General features: G+C 39.3%; 1 protein-coding gene across 1 annotated transcript in view; it reads left to right on the top strand.

The window, feature by feature from the left end:
- COL19A1 (collagen type XIX alpha 1 chain) overlaps positions 1-18,033 on the top strand; it is a 327,913-nt gene that overhangs the window by 224,141 nt on the left and 85,739 nt on the right. The window contains exon 17 of the mRNA XM_045069374.1: positions 14,417-14,467. Coding sequence (XP_044925309.1) covers positions 14,417-14,467 — 51 coding nt within the window. The remainder of the gene's footprint in view (positions 1-14,416; positions 14,468-18,033) is intronic.

Below are 18,033 nucleotides of genomic sequence, written 5' to 3'. Positions count from 1 at the left end.
GCCATCTTGTTTTGAATGACTAACTCTTCATTGGTGGGAAACCATTATGTAGAGATATCTTAGACTGATATGACCTGCAAATACACGAGGCTGGAGAGCAGTTTTTCAGAGAAGCATGAGAACATTAAGTATCTTCCCAGGGAAGGAAATAATACTAACTCCTGAGGAAACAGGTTCAAAAGAAAGGGATGGATCAGAAGAGTTTATTAGAATACTTGCTCTGTATGAGGCGCTCCACGGCCAGTGCCTTATGCAATCCTCACCACTGTGGTGAGATGTAGAAGCGGTCCCATTTTATAATAGGTTTATAAAAGGTTGCTTATAATAGGATAAAGGTTCCCCCACTTACACTTGTGTCTAAGTGTAAGTGGGGGAACAAGAAGTGAAACCCAGGAGCTGATCTCTAAACCCACCTTTATTTCACCAGATCCCTCCCAGATGGGAAAGGCAAGCTTCTAGTTTGTAATTTCACTTGAATCAGCCTTATTTAAACATTAGACACTGAACGTGGTCTGATTTTCTCATGAGATCCATAGCACTGCAGTGTCTCAGGACAGCGGGATGATGGAAGAAGTATGTCCTCAGGCAGTTCACTTGGCATTTCCATGGCTCAGTTTCCTTTTCTGTAAGTTTGAAATGATAGTACCTGCCTCCATCAGATTCTCACAGTTGCTGGGAGGAATCAAAGCCATGTGTGAGAAGATCTTTCTTGTAAATGTGAAGCTCTGTGGAAGTGTAGCTGAGATCCATTCCTATTACTCTGACCATCCATCCACCCAGAGTATTGTAGATAGAAGAGATTGTCTTCAATCTCCTTTTTATAAAGTTCCCCAAATCCTGTTAACAAAAATGTGAATGTCTTCCGATGACTTGCTAAAGTGGAAAATCACGAACTCTACATAAATATGGAAAGCTTAGTCTACATATGTAAATCTACTCATGAAGAGAGAGGAAGGTTACTCACAGTCAGGTAATAATAATGGGGTCTGAGTATTCAGTGGTGTTTTTCCGTCTTCTGATTTACAGCCTCTTCCTGGCTTGTGGGACTTGTTCATCCACGATCTGAGCTGTTGCATTTTATTAGTTGTGATGTTCTGTAAGTCTCAATTACTATCCCTCACACTCTAATAAAAATTTCTCTTTTTCTTTAAAACCTTCCAGTTATCTGCATAGCATAAGCAATGGAAAATCGTGGCCTTGTGTTATGATAATGAGACCTGGAAAATCTCAAGACTTGAAATGCCTTAGTTTATTTCAAAGTGTTCTGGTTTTTAGTTCCTTTAGAAAAGAGAGGAAGGCAGCTGGAAATGAGGCGGAGCAGGAGGGAAAGCAGGAGAATTTAACTAATGAGCCATTAAAGGAAGTATGTATCAGCCCACCCATTTGACATTAACTTTACTTCTCATCCATCATCACTATAGAAGTGTTTATTAAAAACCATATTAATTTTAAAATATGTTATTATTTCTTTCTGTTACAGGCAGGGCTCTTGATTCCCTTTCTTTTTTTTTCCCCCAGCATTGTTTTTGTGCATTGTTTCATTATTGCAGTATGAGAATTGAGCAGTGGGCTCAAATGTGTCACATTTCAGTGCCTGGCAATTTATGTTGAAAACAGGAATTTCAAGGCATTTGTAACGTGGGGCAGCAGCTCCCTCTACTGTTTCCACTGGGCAAGCTCTAAACAAATTTCGTAGCCTTTGGAGGATGTCCAAGATATGGATATATTCTGTGTCTGAGGATTAATTATAAAGCTACATGATTTTCAAAATTGTTTTCAGGGGTGTTTTTTGCATTTTATGCTTATCCTATCCTTTAAATACAAATGCTATTTCATCCACAGTCACTTTCAATATGAATTTGATATACTGTTGAAGTGCAAACCCTTAGCTCATGGATATCTAAAATGCCCATCTATTGTAAAATGCTGATAAAACACTACAGTGATCGTTTTGTAGGAGCTGACTCCAGTGCAATTTATGCTTCTTTTCTAAAACCACAATATGATTTAAAACAAATAGAACCGTGTTATTTCCGTTTTTGTTTTAACCTGGGTGTAAAAGAACTTCTTTTACCTTGAAAGCATGAGTCATTGCACAGTTTGAAAGTTATGTTTGTACTGCCTTATACACAGCTAAAAGAGTAATCTAGGGTATAATATTGAATTCATTTATTCAACAAATAGTTACTGAGCATCTATCATGTGTGAGTCACTATCACAAACATTGAGCATACAGTAATTTCAAAGAAATGCATAGCGACAAACAGGCTATATAGACAAGGTCTCTTCCTTAAATAACTTACACTCAGTTGTGTGTTGAGGATAGCAGTGGTTAGTAAGAAATTCGATAGATAGCAAAACAATTTCAGTTTAGTAGGAGGTGATACAGGGGAACTAACTGGGCAATGTAAGAGGGATTTGGAAGAGCTGTTACTCTAATTGAAATGGTCCAGGTGGCATCTTTGAGCATTTAGATGACATTACTTGAGAAGGAGCCAGCCCATGAGGGTCAGAGCAAGATCTTTCCAACCAGAGAGACCAGGATGTGCAAATGACCTGAGGTGGGAATGAGCTTGATGTATCTAATAAGCATAAAGGACCTAGGAGAGAAAAGGGGGGGGGGGCAGAAAAAAAAAGATGCCTCCTTTCTGGTAGTTCATGGGTTGGGTCATATGATTAATCATAGCAATGGAGATTATATGCTCTCAAAATACCATAGACCTAATGGATTTCTGTGCCATATCCTATTATCCATGCATTTAGATCTTCCATTTCCAGCTTTATTGGCTATGAACTGAGAATTCAGGGTGCAAAGTTATTGTTTTCAGCGTAAAGCAAGGCCCACCTCTAAAACAAATTAGTACCCCAAATTCATTTTGGACTACTGAATAAAGTGGATGACAAGGAATATCTGATTTTTAACATTTAATTTCTGGTTAAAGCACCCTGAATGTAACTATATACATTTTGAGGTTCTTCATGTCTAAATGGGAATCCAGTTCTCATTCTTAACATCCCTTTTAGAAACCTTGAACTGATCAGGGCTTTATCATGTTTCTCAGTTTTTCTTTCAGCAAAAAACCCTCAGTCTCTTTGGTCTATTAAATGACTAAAGGCCATGTACTATAATGATAATCTCCTCAGAGAAAATGAACCTAACCATTTATTTCAGTCATTGGGAATAGTAATTTCCCTTCTTAATAAAAATAAGATGACTTCCTCAGATTTAAAAATAAAGACACATAAGACCTATAAAATGGAGACAGACATGGCCAGTTAATCATTTTTATTACCACTTGTTCCCCCCACTCAGGTCATGGTCCTAGACAAAACAGCTGTTGCCACATTGCTGAAATTCCACGGTCACCTTGTGTGGCCACAGAATGCATAGACTTGCATGTGAAGCAGCTGGGGGTTTCAGGTTGAGAATTTGAAAACTAGCACTTGGGTTCAATTCCCCCAATTACTTCTCTTTTTCTGTCTCTGTGAACAGCAGCAGGAGGACATTATTCGCCACTTTCGGACTTGCTAAGTTTTTTGCTAATAACAGCCATAATCTGGAGGAAAAGGATTTTATCTTCTTAGAGCCACCGACTCTTCATCTTGGATTATGTTATTGAAACCAACTATTAGGACTTCTGAATTGACAGGCATTGTGTATCGCGGTCATGGAACAAGATATTTGATATCAAGGATATCTGATCATTAAATTTGCTATTAGTTGGGCCAGAGCATGGATTAAGCACTATTTCTTTGTGGTGGATAGACATTAAGGTTTTAATGAACCTGACTGGCCTTTGAGAGATATTCAGAAAGGGAGACTTGTTTCCAAAATAATCTTACAGTTTGTGTTTGATGAGATCATTTCCAAAAAGTATTTCCATACAGTATTTAATTTGACCTCTGTATGACTTTGTCAGGTAGGCAAGAAAAGATTATCTCTGGTTTAACAAGAACAAGGCTCTAGGCCTTCTAGGGAAGAAGACCTAGGGAAGATCTAGGGAAGTAGGGTCTCACTGAACTCCATGCAGTCGGTTTTCTCTGCTCAGCCATTACCTAGTAGAAAACTGTTCAGCTCAAAGGTGACTGGAGAAAAAAACAAGTTTTCAGCAGTGGAATGGAAACATGGGAGGAAATATGGTACAAAATAGGATTGGAAGGGGCTCCAGCTCTATCTGTAATTTCATTAAAAAAAACAAAGAAATCCGAAGCAAATATAGCCAGTGGTTAGGATCTGACAACATTGGATTATGGATTCATGAGAATTTATCGTTTTCTTCTCTATGCTTTTCAAAGTGCTTAAAATACTCCAAATTACTTTAAGAAATAGGAAAACCATCCTCTGGGCTGGGTTAACGTCAGGGTAATATCACCAATAATTTCGCTGGCCTTGAGTGTCAGCATCTCCTCTTTGCCTGTAATCCTTTATGGGGAACTAAGTGTTTTAAACATAAAATCATTAAGTATTTTTTTTTTCTAGAACTTCACTGAATGTGCCTTTTATAACCTTGGGGTTCAGTTGAGCCAAAATCATCAGCTGCAGTTGTATCATTCTTAAAACCTAGAGATCGTAGAGAAACCTTGATGTCACACGATTGAGTTGACATAGAGAAAATAATCACGCCAAAGTAAAACCTACAGATTGTTCGTTTTGCTGTTTCCCAGAACTGTCCAGAATGTCCCCAACTATTCAGATTTTGCAGTTCTTGGCCTCTGTGTAACTTGGCAGCATATAAGGCAGTGCCATCAGCCTGGCTATCTTAAGTCCCAGCAGTTTGCCTTGGAAACCACACAGGCAGAGGTGGTTGTCATCCTAACCAATGCTTTTATTTTATTTTATTTTTTTTCTAACCAATGCTTTTAAAGAGAGTGAATGTTATCACTTAATTACATAAACGAAAACTCAGAGCACTGATAGGTGCAGGCTGCGTAAGTCAGCTTTCCTCCCGATTTGATTCCTGAGGTCACACGAGGGAGTGGAGGCACACTCATTCTCCAGGTATGGTTTTTGCTGGTGGTAAGCTTTGGGGGATGCCACCGGATGCCACAAGTAATTTGTCTCGCACACCTCCGTTCTTACTAATTTTCAAACCCCTGTGGTTTTTGTCACCTTGTGCGGGGTCAGTGATGTTGTTTCTGTGGGGTGGCAAGCCACTCTCGAGATTCCTGCTGCTCCTTGTACTGCAGGGAGCTGACAAATGATATTTTTCCTTTTGCAGGACATACTGGGGAGAGATAAGTATGAAACATTTTATGGATGGTTAAGCAGAATAGCAGTGTTGGGGGAGGAATCATTATTTTTCTAACCATCGTGCCATGGAAATCAGTCAAAAATGTCCCACGCTATCAGTAATGCAGTGGGCTTTATACCAATTAGATTGATTTGTTTCATGGTGTCAGGAAAAAAAAAAATAAGCTCTTTTGAAAATGATTTTTGTCTCCCTTGGAAAATAAAGTGTTAAAAAAACGTATGAGCTTCATAGCATAATTTAGAAAATCTGCTTTTATGAAATGGGTTAATTATACCCATTGAATGCATTCACTGTCACAGTCTCATCCTCCCACTCCTGTTCCAAAATGACAAGGAAAACCAGGGACTGTGCAATTTTGGAAAACAATCAGGTCACATATTGAGTATTTTGCTTATTCATACAACCATAAACTGCCTATGCTTGAGTTCCCTCAATTACACAGCTCAGTATGCAGGCCAGAAGAGACAAGCCCAGCTCAAGTGAGCGCTTCCTGGAAAACACAGAGGAATGAGTTTGAAAAATGTCCAAAGTGGCAGATGTGAAAAATTCTCATTCAAGATCCAGAAGCTGCTTTTGCTGCAATTCCTCACCTGTTGCTCGCACTGCTTCTGAACTTCTGAACCAGGGATGCTGGCAATATCTTAGATTGAGACACTAAGGAGCTATTGATCTTTCAAAGGATGGTGTAGGTATATGCCACTGTCGGGGGCGGGGACTGGCTCCAACAGGAGAAGATGGATCACATGGCTCCCAGTGGGGCTCAGAATTTCCAGAGACTCACCAAGAATGAACGTGTGGCTGCTGGCTTCTAACAAAAGTACAGCTTTCATTCGAGGATGTCCCCAAAAGATGTCCTTGATGAATGTTTAAACCAGGGTATTGTTGGATCCCTTAAATGCTTCAGATTTCAAGAATTCTAATACACAAATCTCTCTTCCACAACAAATACAATGGCACTATTGTAGTCTTCTTTGAAGGGTATTTGGTTTTCTCTACTAAGTGTGACAACTTTCCCATGACTGTTCCTCACTGCAATTTCACGCTCATAGAATTTCAGCCTATCAACATCATCTCCAAGCAATAGTACTCTCTTGGTCAGCTCGTCTTTTCCCACCAATATGACTCTTCTTATTTCTCCTTTTCTTCTACTATTGCATAAATACTAGGCCTCATTTGGTGTTACTTGAATTCCTAAAGTTACTTAAGATGATTACCATTGCTTGCTTGCTTGCCTTCTTCCTTCAGAAATCTCCCTCTCCTGATCTCTCTCTAATCTAAGCCCTCCATGATTTTAACAGTTCTTGTGTCTGTATGTGCTTCCTCTCTCTTCTCCCTACCCTTCTTCCACTTGGCCACTTTACTCTTGATCTCTTCTTGTCATCCAAATCTTTGAAGATGTGTGTCTATGCTACGCGGGAGAGCTGTCTTTGCTTGGCCTTTACTGATTCCGTATCTCATTAAGGGATTTGTGATCCTTTATCATTGAATTCCCTACTTGAATCTTAAAACCAGCTTTAAGATAATGGACATCTTATTTTCCTATCTGGCCACCCTCTCACTGTGAAGCAGATAAAGGAAAGTGTCAAAATATCAAAGCTAAGAGGTCAGGCTGACTTAGGTTGGAATCTGGCTCTTACCCACCAAGGTGTGTGACTTTGAGTAAGATAGTTAACATTTTGTTATATGTAAAATAAGGATAATGCTTACTTCTCTAGGTTGTTGAAGAGTAAATTGCAATAATACATGTCCCTGCCACACATTTATTAGTTTCAAAGCCTAACATTTGTATTTATCTAACATTTGTATTTATTGTCATTATTTCATTTTATCATTCTCTGCCACCTGCTTATTATTTTCTTTTTTTTTTAAAGATTTTATTTATTTATTTATCAGAGAGAGAGAGGGAGAGAGAGCGAGCACAGGCAGACAGAGTGGCAGGCAGAGGCAGAGGGAGAAGCAGGCTCCCTGCTGAACAAGGAGCCCGATGTGGGACTCGATCCCAGGACTTTGGGATCATGACCTGAGCCGAAGGCAGCCGCTTAACCAGCTGAGCCACCCAGGCGTCCCTGCTTATTATTTTCATCTGTGTTTCCCTGGATTTCATCCAGGGTCTACCATTTCTGAAACGAAAATGTTGATATTTTGCCTGCTTCGTACATTATCACCTTCATGTAAATTTTTCTTCTTTCTGCTTTGCTCCTCTCCTGTTTTTCTCTATTCGAGTCTTTACAGAGTAAACTTTACCTAAGAATGTTAACCTATATATATATTATATATATAATATATATTATAACCTATATATATATATTATAACCTGTAATGTTTAGTATATTCATTGACATATTAATCATCCAAAAAAAAAACAAACCTCAGTAGATACAATTTTCAGTGTGGATGAAAAAGTCTATTTAAGGATGAGGGCACTTTGTGTTGCCTGATTTTGTCTTTGCGTATTGGCCAGATAAATGAAATATGTCCGGATTCGCTTGAAACCTGACTTGCCCTGAGCTTATTCTCTCTGAGTCCTCATCTCCTAAAACCAAAGTTAATCTTAAGACTTAGCACCAAAGAAGCGATGTCATTCCTCAGAACCTGGTGCCAGAAAGCAAGATTCCTGGGCTGATGGTGGTACAAGTAAGGAATCAGCCCCCAGGGTCTTCCTCTTCCTTTTTCTGTACCCCTTTCTCTTTGGGTGCTATCTTCTCCTGTCCCTACTCCATGCCCTTCACTCTTCTCTTTCTCTGTCCCGTTCAAGATGGTCTCAGGAAATATCTAATAAATGATTCATAAGAATATATTAGAATGGAACAACTCTTAGACTTGGTTCTACCATTTGCTTATTTTGTGATTTAGGGTAAAATCTCTCCATTTTTCCATGTTAGATGAAGACTATAATAATACCCACTTTAGTTATTATAACAACCAAATAAGATAACATCTTTTGAAATCACATTACCCTGAAATCCAAGAAAATACATGAAAACAAATTTAGGATTATCCAGAGTTGTATAAATATGAAACATTAGTGTTACACCTCCCGGGAACATTTGCATTTGAGCTGGTGATAAAACCCAAAAAATAAATCAAACTTTCTCTATGAAGTTTTAGGAATCAACCAGAAAGTGGGTGAAATATTCTCGAGAATAAGAGCTCCTTTCCAGGAATCTTAAATGTTACCTACTACATACTACCTGGCCACATTCCCATTGTAATCCCAAAAAGCAGAGTTTGAGAAATCTGTGTTGAAATGTATACATATTTCACTTAGCATAATCCCCTCCATTTACTCTATGTTGACTAACTGAACACAATACAAAAATAAAAAGAAATAAAAATAAATGTAAACATAGTACAAACACTCAGTGAATCTTCTCTTGGCTTCAGAAATCATTGTGCAGTTTGAATGTTTTCAGAAATTTTGAGGGGTTGGGGGGGTAGGAGTCACTAAAAATGTATAGCAGAAGCATTTTCAGAAAAATAGTCCACTATAAAATTATAACTCTAACTTACATAATTAAATCTTGAGAAACAAACAAAAAAATTCATTTAGAGAGAATATTTAAGATAAATAAGAGGTTCTGTGTTTAAAAAAAAGAGGAATTGATTTCCCAAATATTTTCTATCTAAAGACTATTACTGATTTTTCTCTCAGAGTTAGAATACTACTTTCTATGTTGTAATTCTGGCCAAAATACATCCATAAGCTCTTTCCTACTTAACTAGAGCTCACTGCAGCTTTGTTTGCAATTACTTAGCCAGATTCTTAGATTAATCTAAATCTGTTGGCCCTATCTTCTTTGAGTTTGGAAGCAGCAAGACTTATCTAGGTTTGGTACCATTGATAACTGAATCCAAAACCAACAAGCAAGAAGTTGGCTTTCCCCTCATATTTTTTCTTGGAGAAACAATAATTCTAATGAATTCAGCAAACCTTGTGGAGATAGGAGAGATACTATGTACCACATCCCAAGTTATGATAAGAAAAACAGATTGATACTCCTTGTTTCATTCCATCAGGAAAGCAGGTGTACACAGCCCCCATAATCAGTGTAAATGGACTTTATATATACTAAGTTATATATAATATTGTAGATGTAAATATATGAGAGAAAACATTAGCTTTTCCAGTGATTGCTGTACATTCAAATATGCTTCATCTTACCGTTCCTGTGAATGAGTTTAGGCTTCCTTGTGATTTTTTCTTTTAATACCAAGCAAGAGTAATTACAGTTCTCCGCCTTTCTAGCAGCCATTAGAAATGGAAAATATTTCTTAAAAATTAGCCCAAATGACTTTCCAATAACAAGCTTTCTATCTGTTCTTATTGCAAAGCTTTTTTTTTTTTTTTTTTTTTTTTTTTTTTAACATGTTTTGAAGATCGTTGATTAGCACAGCTTTCCTCACAGAGGTTTTGGTATTTCGAAGGTTGTAACTGAAATTAATTGGAAACCCACAGGGCCAGAAGGCAGTTGGTATAAAACCTGAAAATATGTATTTGTGAATCATGAAAGGAGCCCCTAATAAGAGATTGAACAGCTATGGGGCATGGAAATAAGGGGCACCCAGATGGCTCAAGAAGGCTTAGTCAGCAGTGATGAAAAACTCAAGGATGCTGTTAGAGAAAAGGAAAAAAGGGAAATGGTTCAGGAGGGAGGATCGGAGAGGAGGCAGAGTAACTGTGGAGCCATGGAGATTTTGTTTCAGAAAACTAGGGGGTGATAAAGCCAAATCAAAAGGTCTTAGCCCTGACTTACATAGAAAGCTTACGCCAAAGACCGGGGAAAGGGGAAAAAAAGAAAAAAAAAAAAAGGCAAAAGTAGAATTCTTTGAGCTCTGTGTACTGCATGAATTGAAAAGTAAAAGTACAACCAAGACTGGGTCTGAAGAGTGTAGTTTTTAATACGGAAAACTCTGGCCATCTTTTAAACTTGGGGAATCTGTAGGAATGGAGTGGAGAGTGGAAATCTGCTAAGGTGAAGATAATGCAAACAGTTCATTATTTTCACCCTATGCATTTGATGAGGCTGGTCTCAGACATCACGCTACTTCTCTGTTTTCTACTTCTAGCAAGATTTTAGTAAAAACAAACAAACAAACAAACAAAAACTTTTAAATGCTATAAACTGTTGCTGAGAGTATATGCTCCCAAACTGAATTAATTTGGGATTGAATTAATTTGGCATTAATTCACTTCATCACACCAGGTATGGTTCTGTGCAGTAGGAAACAACTTCAGGATCTCTACCCAGACTAGGTTTATAGACCTCCCAGATAATTACACAGGAGCCCAGTTGTGTTCTGAACAGGTGTGTCTCCCTGGAGTTCATGTGCATTTTAAAGATGCTCTGTAACTGGGTTCTCATCACATTAACCATGATGTCCTATGTCTCCCAACCCGGTACAGATGGAGCAGAGCTGAGCTGCATTAAAGATAGACAGACATTGTATAGCCATGATTTCTGTATAGCTATGTATAGGTCACTATCATGAGCAAGGCAATGGGACATTTTTTTTTTTTCTTTCCACAATCCTTCAACTGGTTTTCCCAGTGGAGTGGCTGCGAGCATTCGCAGAGGCTGACGGTGCCTCCTTAGCTTGCCTTCATTCTCCACTTGGCCTTGATTATCTAAGCACCTCCTTAATGAGTCTTGCTAAATGCAGACCTTAGAGAAACTGACCTTTCAAGTGTCCTGGAGCATCGACTAACACCATGTGGTGCCAGCAGACCTGTCACTTACCACAAGTCTTTAACTTCCCCTTTCTCAGAGTTGATTGATAGTCTGTAAGACTGACAGCTCTTACTAAACTTGGAAACAAATGACTCATTGGATCTTTTCCAGCCATACATTGTACCAGAATAGAAAAGAGGAAAACAGCACATCTCTTGGAGATGTGACTCTAGGACAGCCAACTCTAAGACCCCAGGGTCTATCTGGGTCTTTCAGCAGTCAAGAGTTGCTCTGGGCATTTATATGCATAGTGTTTCTCTCACCGTCACTCTCCCTACATTGAGGTGGGGGTTTTTCTGCTAGTTACAGAGCAACCCAGGGACCCTCTGACTGCAAGGCAGAGGTAGACTGCCCAAGGGCTCTCTCTTCACTGTGCCTTCTTTCAGTCACTGCACGGTTTCTTTAGCCCTCGGGGAGAATTTGTGTAAAGGACTGCCTTCAGGGTAGATGGTTAGCTGTAAATCTCTGTTACATTAAACCTAAAATCTGTGATACCCAGAGCATCCGACTGACTAAAAGAACAAGAAAGAAAATGCCATCATAAATGCTCAGCGGTAGATTAGGTAATAGAGCCTAAGACTTCGGATCGACCCCATTTGGAGCAATACATTGTGGATACATTTTATGGCAAGAATAGAACATATGGAAATGTGGAAGTAACTTCTATTAATCTTGTATATATCTGAATCATTCTGTTCAAACTTTTCTATTGGTCAGGGACTCTGTTCAGTGAGCTGTGTCTGCTCTTGTTTTTGGAAGGAGAAGCAGCACTGAACCCTCCTACCCTAGCCCCCAGGTGTATGCTCCACAGCAAGGTCAGGATCCTGGGCGAGGAATATGTTCTAGGTTTATGTAATTCAGCTATACACTGTGAGCAGATAACCAGTCTGTTAAGGAGCAAACCTAATTCCCACCCAATTTTTTCCCTCCCATTATTTTTACTATTCTCCTCCAGGCTGCTACCTGTTCTGTGCCAGGTAACCCCCACCACACTGCTCTCTCTCCTGTTTATCTTTCCATACTGCCTTTCAGAACCCCCTCAAAGGCTCCCACGTTTTCTCTGACCACCTGCTGTCCACCCACTGCCTGCAAACAAAGAGAAGATGCATTTTGAGTATAGCTGTGGGTTGGGAGGAATTGGGGGAATATTTAGGCATAATATCCCTATCATGGGTTGTAAGAATGTGTGAAGATAGGTGGGATGTGCAGTGAATTGTTTGGGGGCCTCCTTCATCTACGTGGTGGGACTACATCTAAAGGCCAGTAGCTTGTACTTTCCCCTCCTGCAGCAATCACGGTGCTGCCTCCTTAGAAGTGCTATTTCTGTTGATTTTTTTTTTTTTTCAATTTCAGTATGTTAAGTAGAACATGGGAGATACTCTCTAGGGCACAGTCAACATGATTAAAAAATGACTACAAAATAATTCTAGGCTGTGAGCGTGCTTTTAAGTTAAGATAGGAGAGCAGATGAGAACTGAGTTTAGGTCCAGTCTGCCTGTGTTAAATATTAGTCCTGCCACTTGCCAGAGGCGTGACCTTGGGCCAGTTAACAATTTCTAACCCTCATTTCCTAGATCTTTGAATAGGAAATAATGATGGTATATACTGCTCTGTGTCACTGTAGGGGTTAAATGAGTTAATCCACAGAAGATCTCTGGCATAATGCCTGGCACACAATAAGTACACTATAAATATTTGCTATTCTTATTTGATTGATTCTTCTGCTCTATTTGAGAGATTGTATCATTCTGCTATATTTGGGAACCCTCATTATTAAAAATTTCAATGAGGATGAATGTGTATAAAGCTAAATTTATCCACCACATCACTATTCTTTGATCTCACTGGTCTTATGAACACATATTCACCATTCACCAAATGCCTGCTGTGCATATACCCATAAGCCACCTGTTGATGCTATTACAACACGATACCTAAAATTTCTCCCTGCCCCATAATATAGCTGCAGAAAGATCAGTGCGCAAGCAATCTCAATCTTCCTGATTTTTAAGAACGAGTTTTAGTTTGCATCTTCTGGGCTAGAAACGTTTTGCAACAACTCCCAACCCAATGATTGCTTTCCTCATTACTTCATCTAACTGACCTAGAATACACAACGCTGGCTGATAGAAAAAGAACAGGAAAAAAATATAGTGCCTTGAGAATTCTTTTCTGACATTAGCTCTGTTTTTATTTCAGCAAGGTAACAGCATCGTTTGTCTTTCCAATCATACTCGGCTCCGTTACTCATGAGGCCTATTATTTTCTCAAGAGTTATATCACACTGCTTCCAGACATCCGTCATTACATCATTGTGTCCTCTGCACTTAGCGGCACAATGCAAAGGTCTCACATTAGAAAAGACCTTCAGACACAAGCCGTTCGTAAGAAATACCAGTGATAAATGTTAACCGGCATTAGTTTTTTCAGTGTACTTAAGGTGTTTCTCCTATCAGTGAGTATAGCTAGTATTTGTTCCTTAAAATTTTCTTCCCTTTTCAAAGTTTTTATTCCCTTTTAAAGGAAATAATTTTTATATAACAGTGATGTTTGATTTGCTCAATCATAGTCTTCCTTTGTGTTATCTTTTGAGGTAGAATGTAAAGAACGTTGCCTCTGTAATATTTTTCCTCCTCTGAGGAGTTTTCGAGGTCTCGATGAAATATGCAGTCTCTTTTCTGACATTGCTGACTCTCTCTTGGCTTGAACTACTTGATTTAAAATAATGCTAAGCTTTGTATTTTCTTGTGGCCCTCTCCCCAGAACGTAATCCCTGAAAACTCAGAAACTCTTCTCTTCTTCTCAGTCTGGAAGTTTCAGGGACAAACGAATGTCTTCTTCCCTGTCTACCCAAAGCTCAGCATAGCGCTTGGGGAACACGCCATGTCAACAGAAGACTTTGAGGATCTGAGTGTCTTAAATCTGAGGTTTTTGAACAGATCTCTTTTTCTGGCCTGAAATTCCATATGCAGCCATTTTCACTCAGCCAGTTCAAAAGAATAAAGCAACAGAAAAAAATATTTTTTTCCATATTTTCTCACTTAATAACACATGGGCACACATTTCTATAATATATTGATCTAAGCCCTATGAGAAGTGTCAGAAATAAACTGAACCTACAGCCTCTTCCCTGGAGGAGTTTTACAGGTACAATATTTTTAAATAAAGAATATGCTGATGGCTGACCTTCTGGTGAAATGCTACACGTTCCCACTAAGGACCTCTCTGGATTCATGCAGGATTTTACCTACAAGTACCTTTTGGAGCCTGATAAGTTATTGCTTCCTCTAATTCTCTATCACTTAGAATATTTGACTAAAGATATGCTTCCCTTTTCTTAACTGGAAGATTTCAAGAATTCTCAGATACATTATTTAAATTTGTATTGTTTTGGTAAATGTTTACACCTCTATCCTTGATTTATTTCAAATACAGGGACCTCCCGGTATACAAGGAGTACAACAGACTCTTGGGAATTATAACAAGGTATGTCTTCCTTTCTTCACATCGTACATACACAGACATTTTATGTAATCATATTTTTGAAAAAAAAAACTTATTAATTCCTAATCGCTCAGACTCTGAAACATAACATGTTTCAAAAACATGTTATCACTGAAAGTATGTTTCCAAAAAATGTAGCTTGCTCAGCATCTCTTCACAAAAAATAAATTTTTTATAGATTAAAAAAATTACTTCAAAGTTTGCAAAACTTTATGCAAAAAATTCATGCCAGCCATCATGCTTCACCATTGATACTGTCATAAATCCAGTTTCTCAGAGGGTAGACATAGATTATTTGCTGTCTTGAAGCTCGAGTAGCAAATAGGTGATAGATTTCTTATCAGAACCAATCACTGCTACACTAAAACCTCCAGCAAACCTTGACATACCATATGTCAATCTGGGGGGGGGGTCCCCCACCTTTCAAGGAGAGGCCCTTTCCCCAAGGTTTTTAAATTGTAGTCAGGATAGATGGAATACTGACATGGTAGTACCTGAGTGGTAAAAGGCAAGAATGTTTTGCTCTGTTCTTCAAGGAAACAACAGAGGAAAGGAAAATGGGTGTTGGCAGTGAAATAAGACCCAGAGACCTAAGTGAGACCACTGAGTGACCCATCATTTAATAACAAGTACTTGAGGTCTGATCACTTGGCATGAGGCATTGTGTTTACAAAGTAGGATCGCTTCTATACACAATAGCTTGTTGTTGATATGTTGCAGGTAAATAACCGTGCTCCTACACGAAAACAAGTTCAGAGAGACTTCCCTTTATATCTTTCTTTTATGTTCTTGCTTTTGCTTTTAATAAATTCTTCTGACTACGGTCATTCCTCTTTCTTTAGAAATCCCAAAGTGAGGCTATGTGCCAGCTAAGGCCCTGAAGATAGCAGGCGCTCAGAAAAGTGTTTATTAAATGATGAGCTAATTAGTTTGAAAAATCCCAGTTCTTCTTTGATCAGATTAAATTCAACATAAAGACTGTGGAAAGTGTGTAGAGCTTGTAGCGCTTCCTAAGAGATCCTGTCTTAAATTTTCTCATTTACTTAGATTTTCTAGGGAGTATTCTATTAGAAAGAATGTTTGGGGTATATTTTATGATTCTCTATTAAGCATTTTCTGAATAGATCTATACCACCTTTATGAAAACATTAGGGCTTGGCACAAGTGGGGAAAAAAAGTGAAGCATACCTAAAATTAATCAGTTAAAGTACAGTGCTTTCTCTGTAATGGCATCTACTGTCACAAAAGGGGATTTATCATAAATGCTTCAAAATAATGAGAATGAGTTGGCTCTGATGTCACAGTGTCAGCTAGAAAAACTTAAAGAACACACTCTATTACTACCACCTTTGGTATAAAATTTACCAAGTTGCTACTCAGCTACTTAAATATTTGCTATCCCTTGCAAAACTTTCAAAGCTTGTATCTTTACAGGTCTCCCAGCACTACTTCTATATATAGTCTATCTTGCCGATGAGTCAGTTTTCCCTCAAATGAAGATATATGAAGCATTTGTATTTTAGTCTGAAGTTGAGAATGTAAATTTTTTTAACTTTAAGGTTATGTTTCCAAAAAAATGGGTGCTGACCAGAGCAGGCAAGTGGAGAATCTTGCTAGTAGTAAACCAGGACTTTGAACTTAGCTATTATCTCGCTAAATAACTCCAGCTCTGTATCCTTGCTGATAGGGGACTGAGGCTTGAGGGATTTAGTCCACATGTGCTCAAAATGTGGCTTTGGAGCTAGAGCATAACTGGTTAGACAGGAGAGACCATAGTTTTTCTTCCCCAAACAATGCATTGTAACCTCTTGGCATCAAAAGATTTTAGACCCGGGGAGCCTGGGTGGCTCGGTGGGTTAAAGTCATGATCCCAGGATCCTGGGATCGAGCCCCGCATTAAGCTCTCTGCTCACCGGGGAGCCTGCTTCCTCCTCTCTCTTTGCCTGCCTCTCTGCCTACTTGTGATCTCCGTCTGTCAAATAAATAAATAAAATCTTAAAAAAATAATAAAAACAGATTTTTAGACTCATCTGGAAATCAGTGGAAGGTGGCTCCCCAAAGACTTCACTTGGTTTCATTCTGAGAGTAGTTGGAGCTGTTTTATGAGCCCCGACCAGAACGGATGGAGGAGGTAGGTCCCAGCTTTTCAGTACCTACCATGACCAGTGTTTCTGGGTGATAACCACTTTATCCTCATCCTCAGCTCCACAAAGGAAAGGGCCAAAGTGTGCCATGATGAGAGAGATGCATGTTTTCACTTGGCAGTGACTTCACCCACCCACCCCCATCTATTTTGGATACTGAGGTGGTTTCATTTTGCAATTCATTGCATGCCTGATGGTCTGGCTATAGCATATAAGGAGAGGGGGGAACATGAGGGAAATTTTCTTGGAGATTAAGTGATGGACATGTATTGAGACCTATAAAGTGATGCTCCAAGGTTAAAATAATCTTCCCTTTTAAATTGGCATTGATTTATGTAATGTCTGCACTTGAGTCCTGGACCTCAGGAACTCAGCTCCCAGTCGTGCAGCCTGGATTCTGCTGAAGCAGCCACCCCCCTCCCTCCTCCCCCCCCCCCCCGTGGGAGGATGAGCAGCAGGCGACCAGACACTCCTCCTCCCCATTCTAAACCTGAAGAGTCCACAGTTCATTCCCTTATCGCTGGAATCCTCAAAGGTCAAGGAATTGTCCCGTGGTCCCAGTACAGGAGTTGGTCTTTTCCCCTATGGTTTTCTGTATGTCATCTGGAGGGAGAAACTTGGGCATAAAAAAGCTTCTCCCCTCCTGGCACAAATCACAAGGGAATTGGGTGGGAGAAAAGGAAGTAAGGAATAGCGAGAGGCTCAGGAGTAAGGTTGGGAAGATTTTGTATGTGTGTTTGTATGTATTTTTGCATGCCCACTTGAGGCTGCAAAGAATAAAAGGTAGAAGATCGCCCTCTCCATCACAAAAATAATTTACAAACAGCTGCTCCCACGGTAAGATTGTTTGCAAAACAAAGCAACAATGCCGAGAATATTCTCCCCCTTAAGGAAATCTGCTCACAGTCCAACAAACTGCTCTTCATTGTCCCCAACTCTGGGGATTTTAATAAAAATTTGATAGGCTCTGTCAACTGCTAAAGCCATCAGATCCAGAGCCTCTCATGACAGTCTAGATGGGGGAAAAGTGTTCTCTGTGGAGGGCCAGAATGGGAGGATTTTACATTTGATGTCGTTTTTAAAGATCCTCATTGAAAATGCATAGTTGTGCTCTCTCCCATCGCCACACTCGGTGCAATTTGCAGAGAATCGGGCTCCGCGGTGGGAGATTGCTGCTCTGCCTCCAGCAACCAATTCTCGTGCTCACTCTTCGAATTGTTGATCCCAAAAAAACAATTTGCTAACCAAATAATCTATTTTCCTTTCGAGTAGCAAATCATAACTTCATTTTAATATCCACAGACAAGAAAGGACAGAAAAATCTTTCTCCAGAAAAAAAATCAAACATTCAGAGCCTTTCCAAATAGTGAGTTAAACCCACCCGTGGCCTAGAAGTGAAGTGAA

This window comes from Mustela putorius, unplaced genomic scaffold (genome assembly GCF_011764305.1).
Source record: "Mustela putorius furo isolate JIRA1106 unplaced genomic scaffold, ASM1176430v1.1 tig00003927_pilon_pilon_pilon, whole genome shotgun sequence".
Lineage (NCBI taxonomy): Eukaryota > Metazoa > Chordata > Mammalia > Carnivora > Mustelidae > Mustela > Mustela putorius.
Note: the sequence above shows the minus strand (reverse complement) of the source record. Positions and strands in the feature narration are given on the sequence as shown.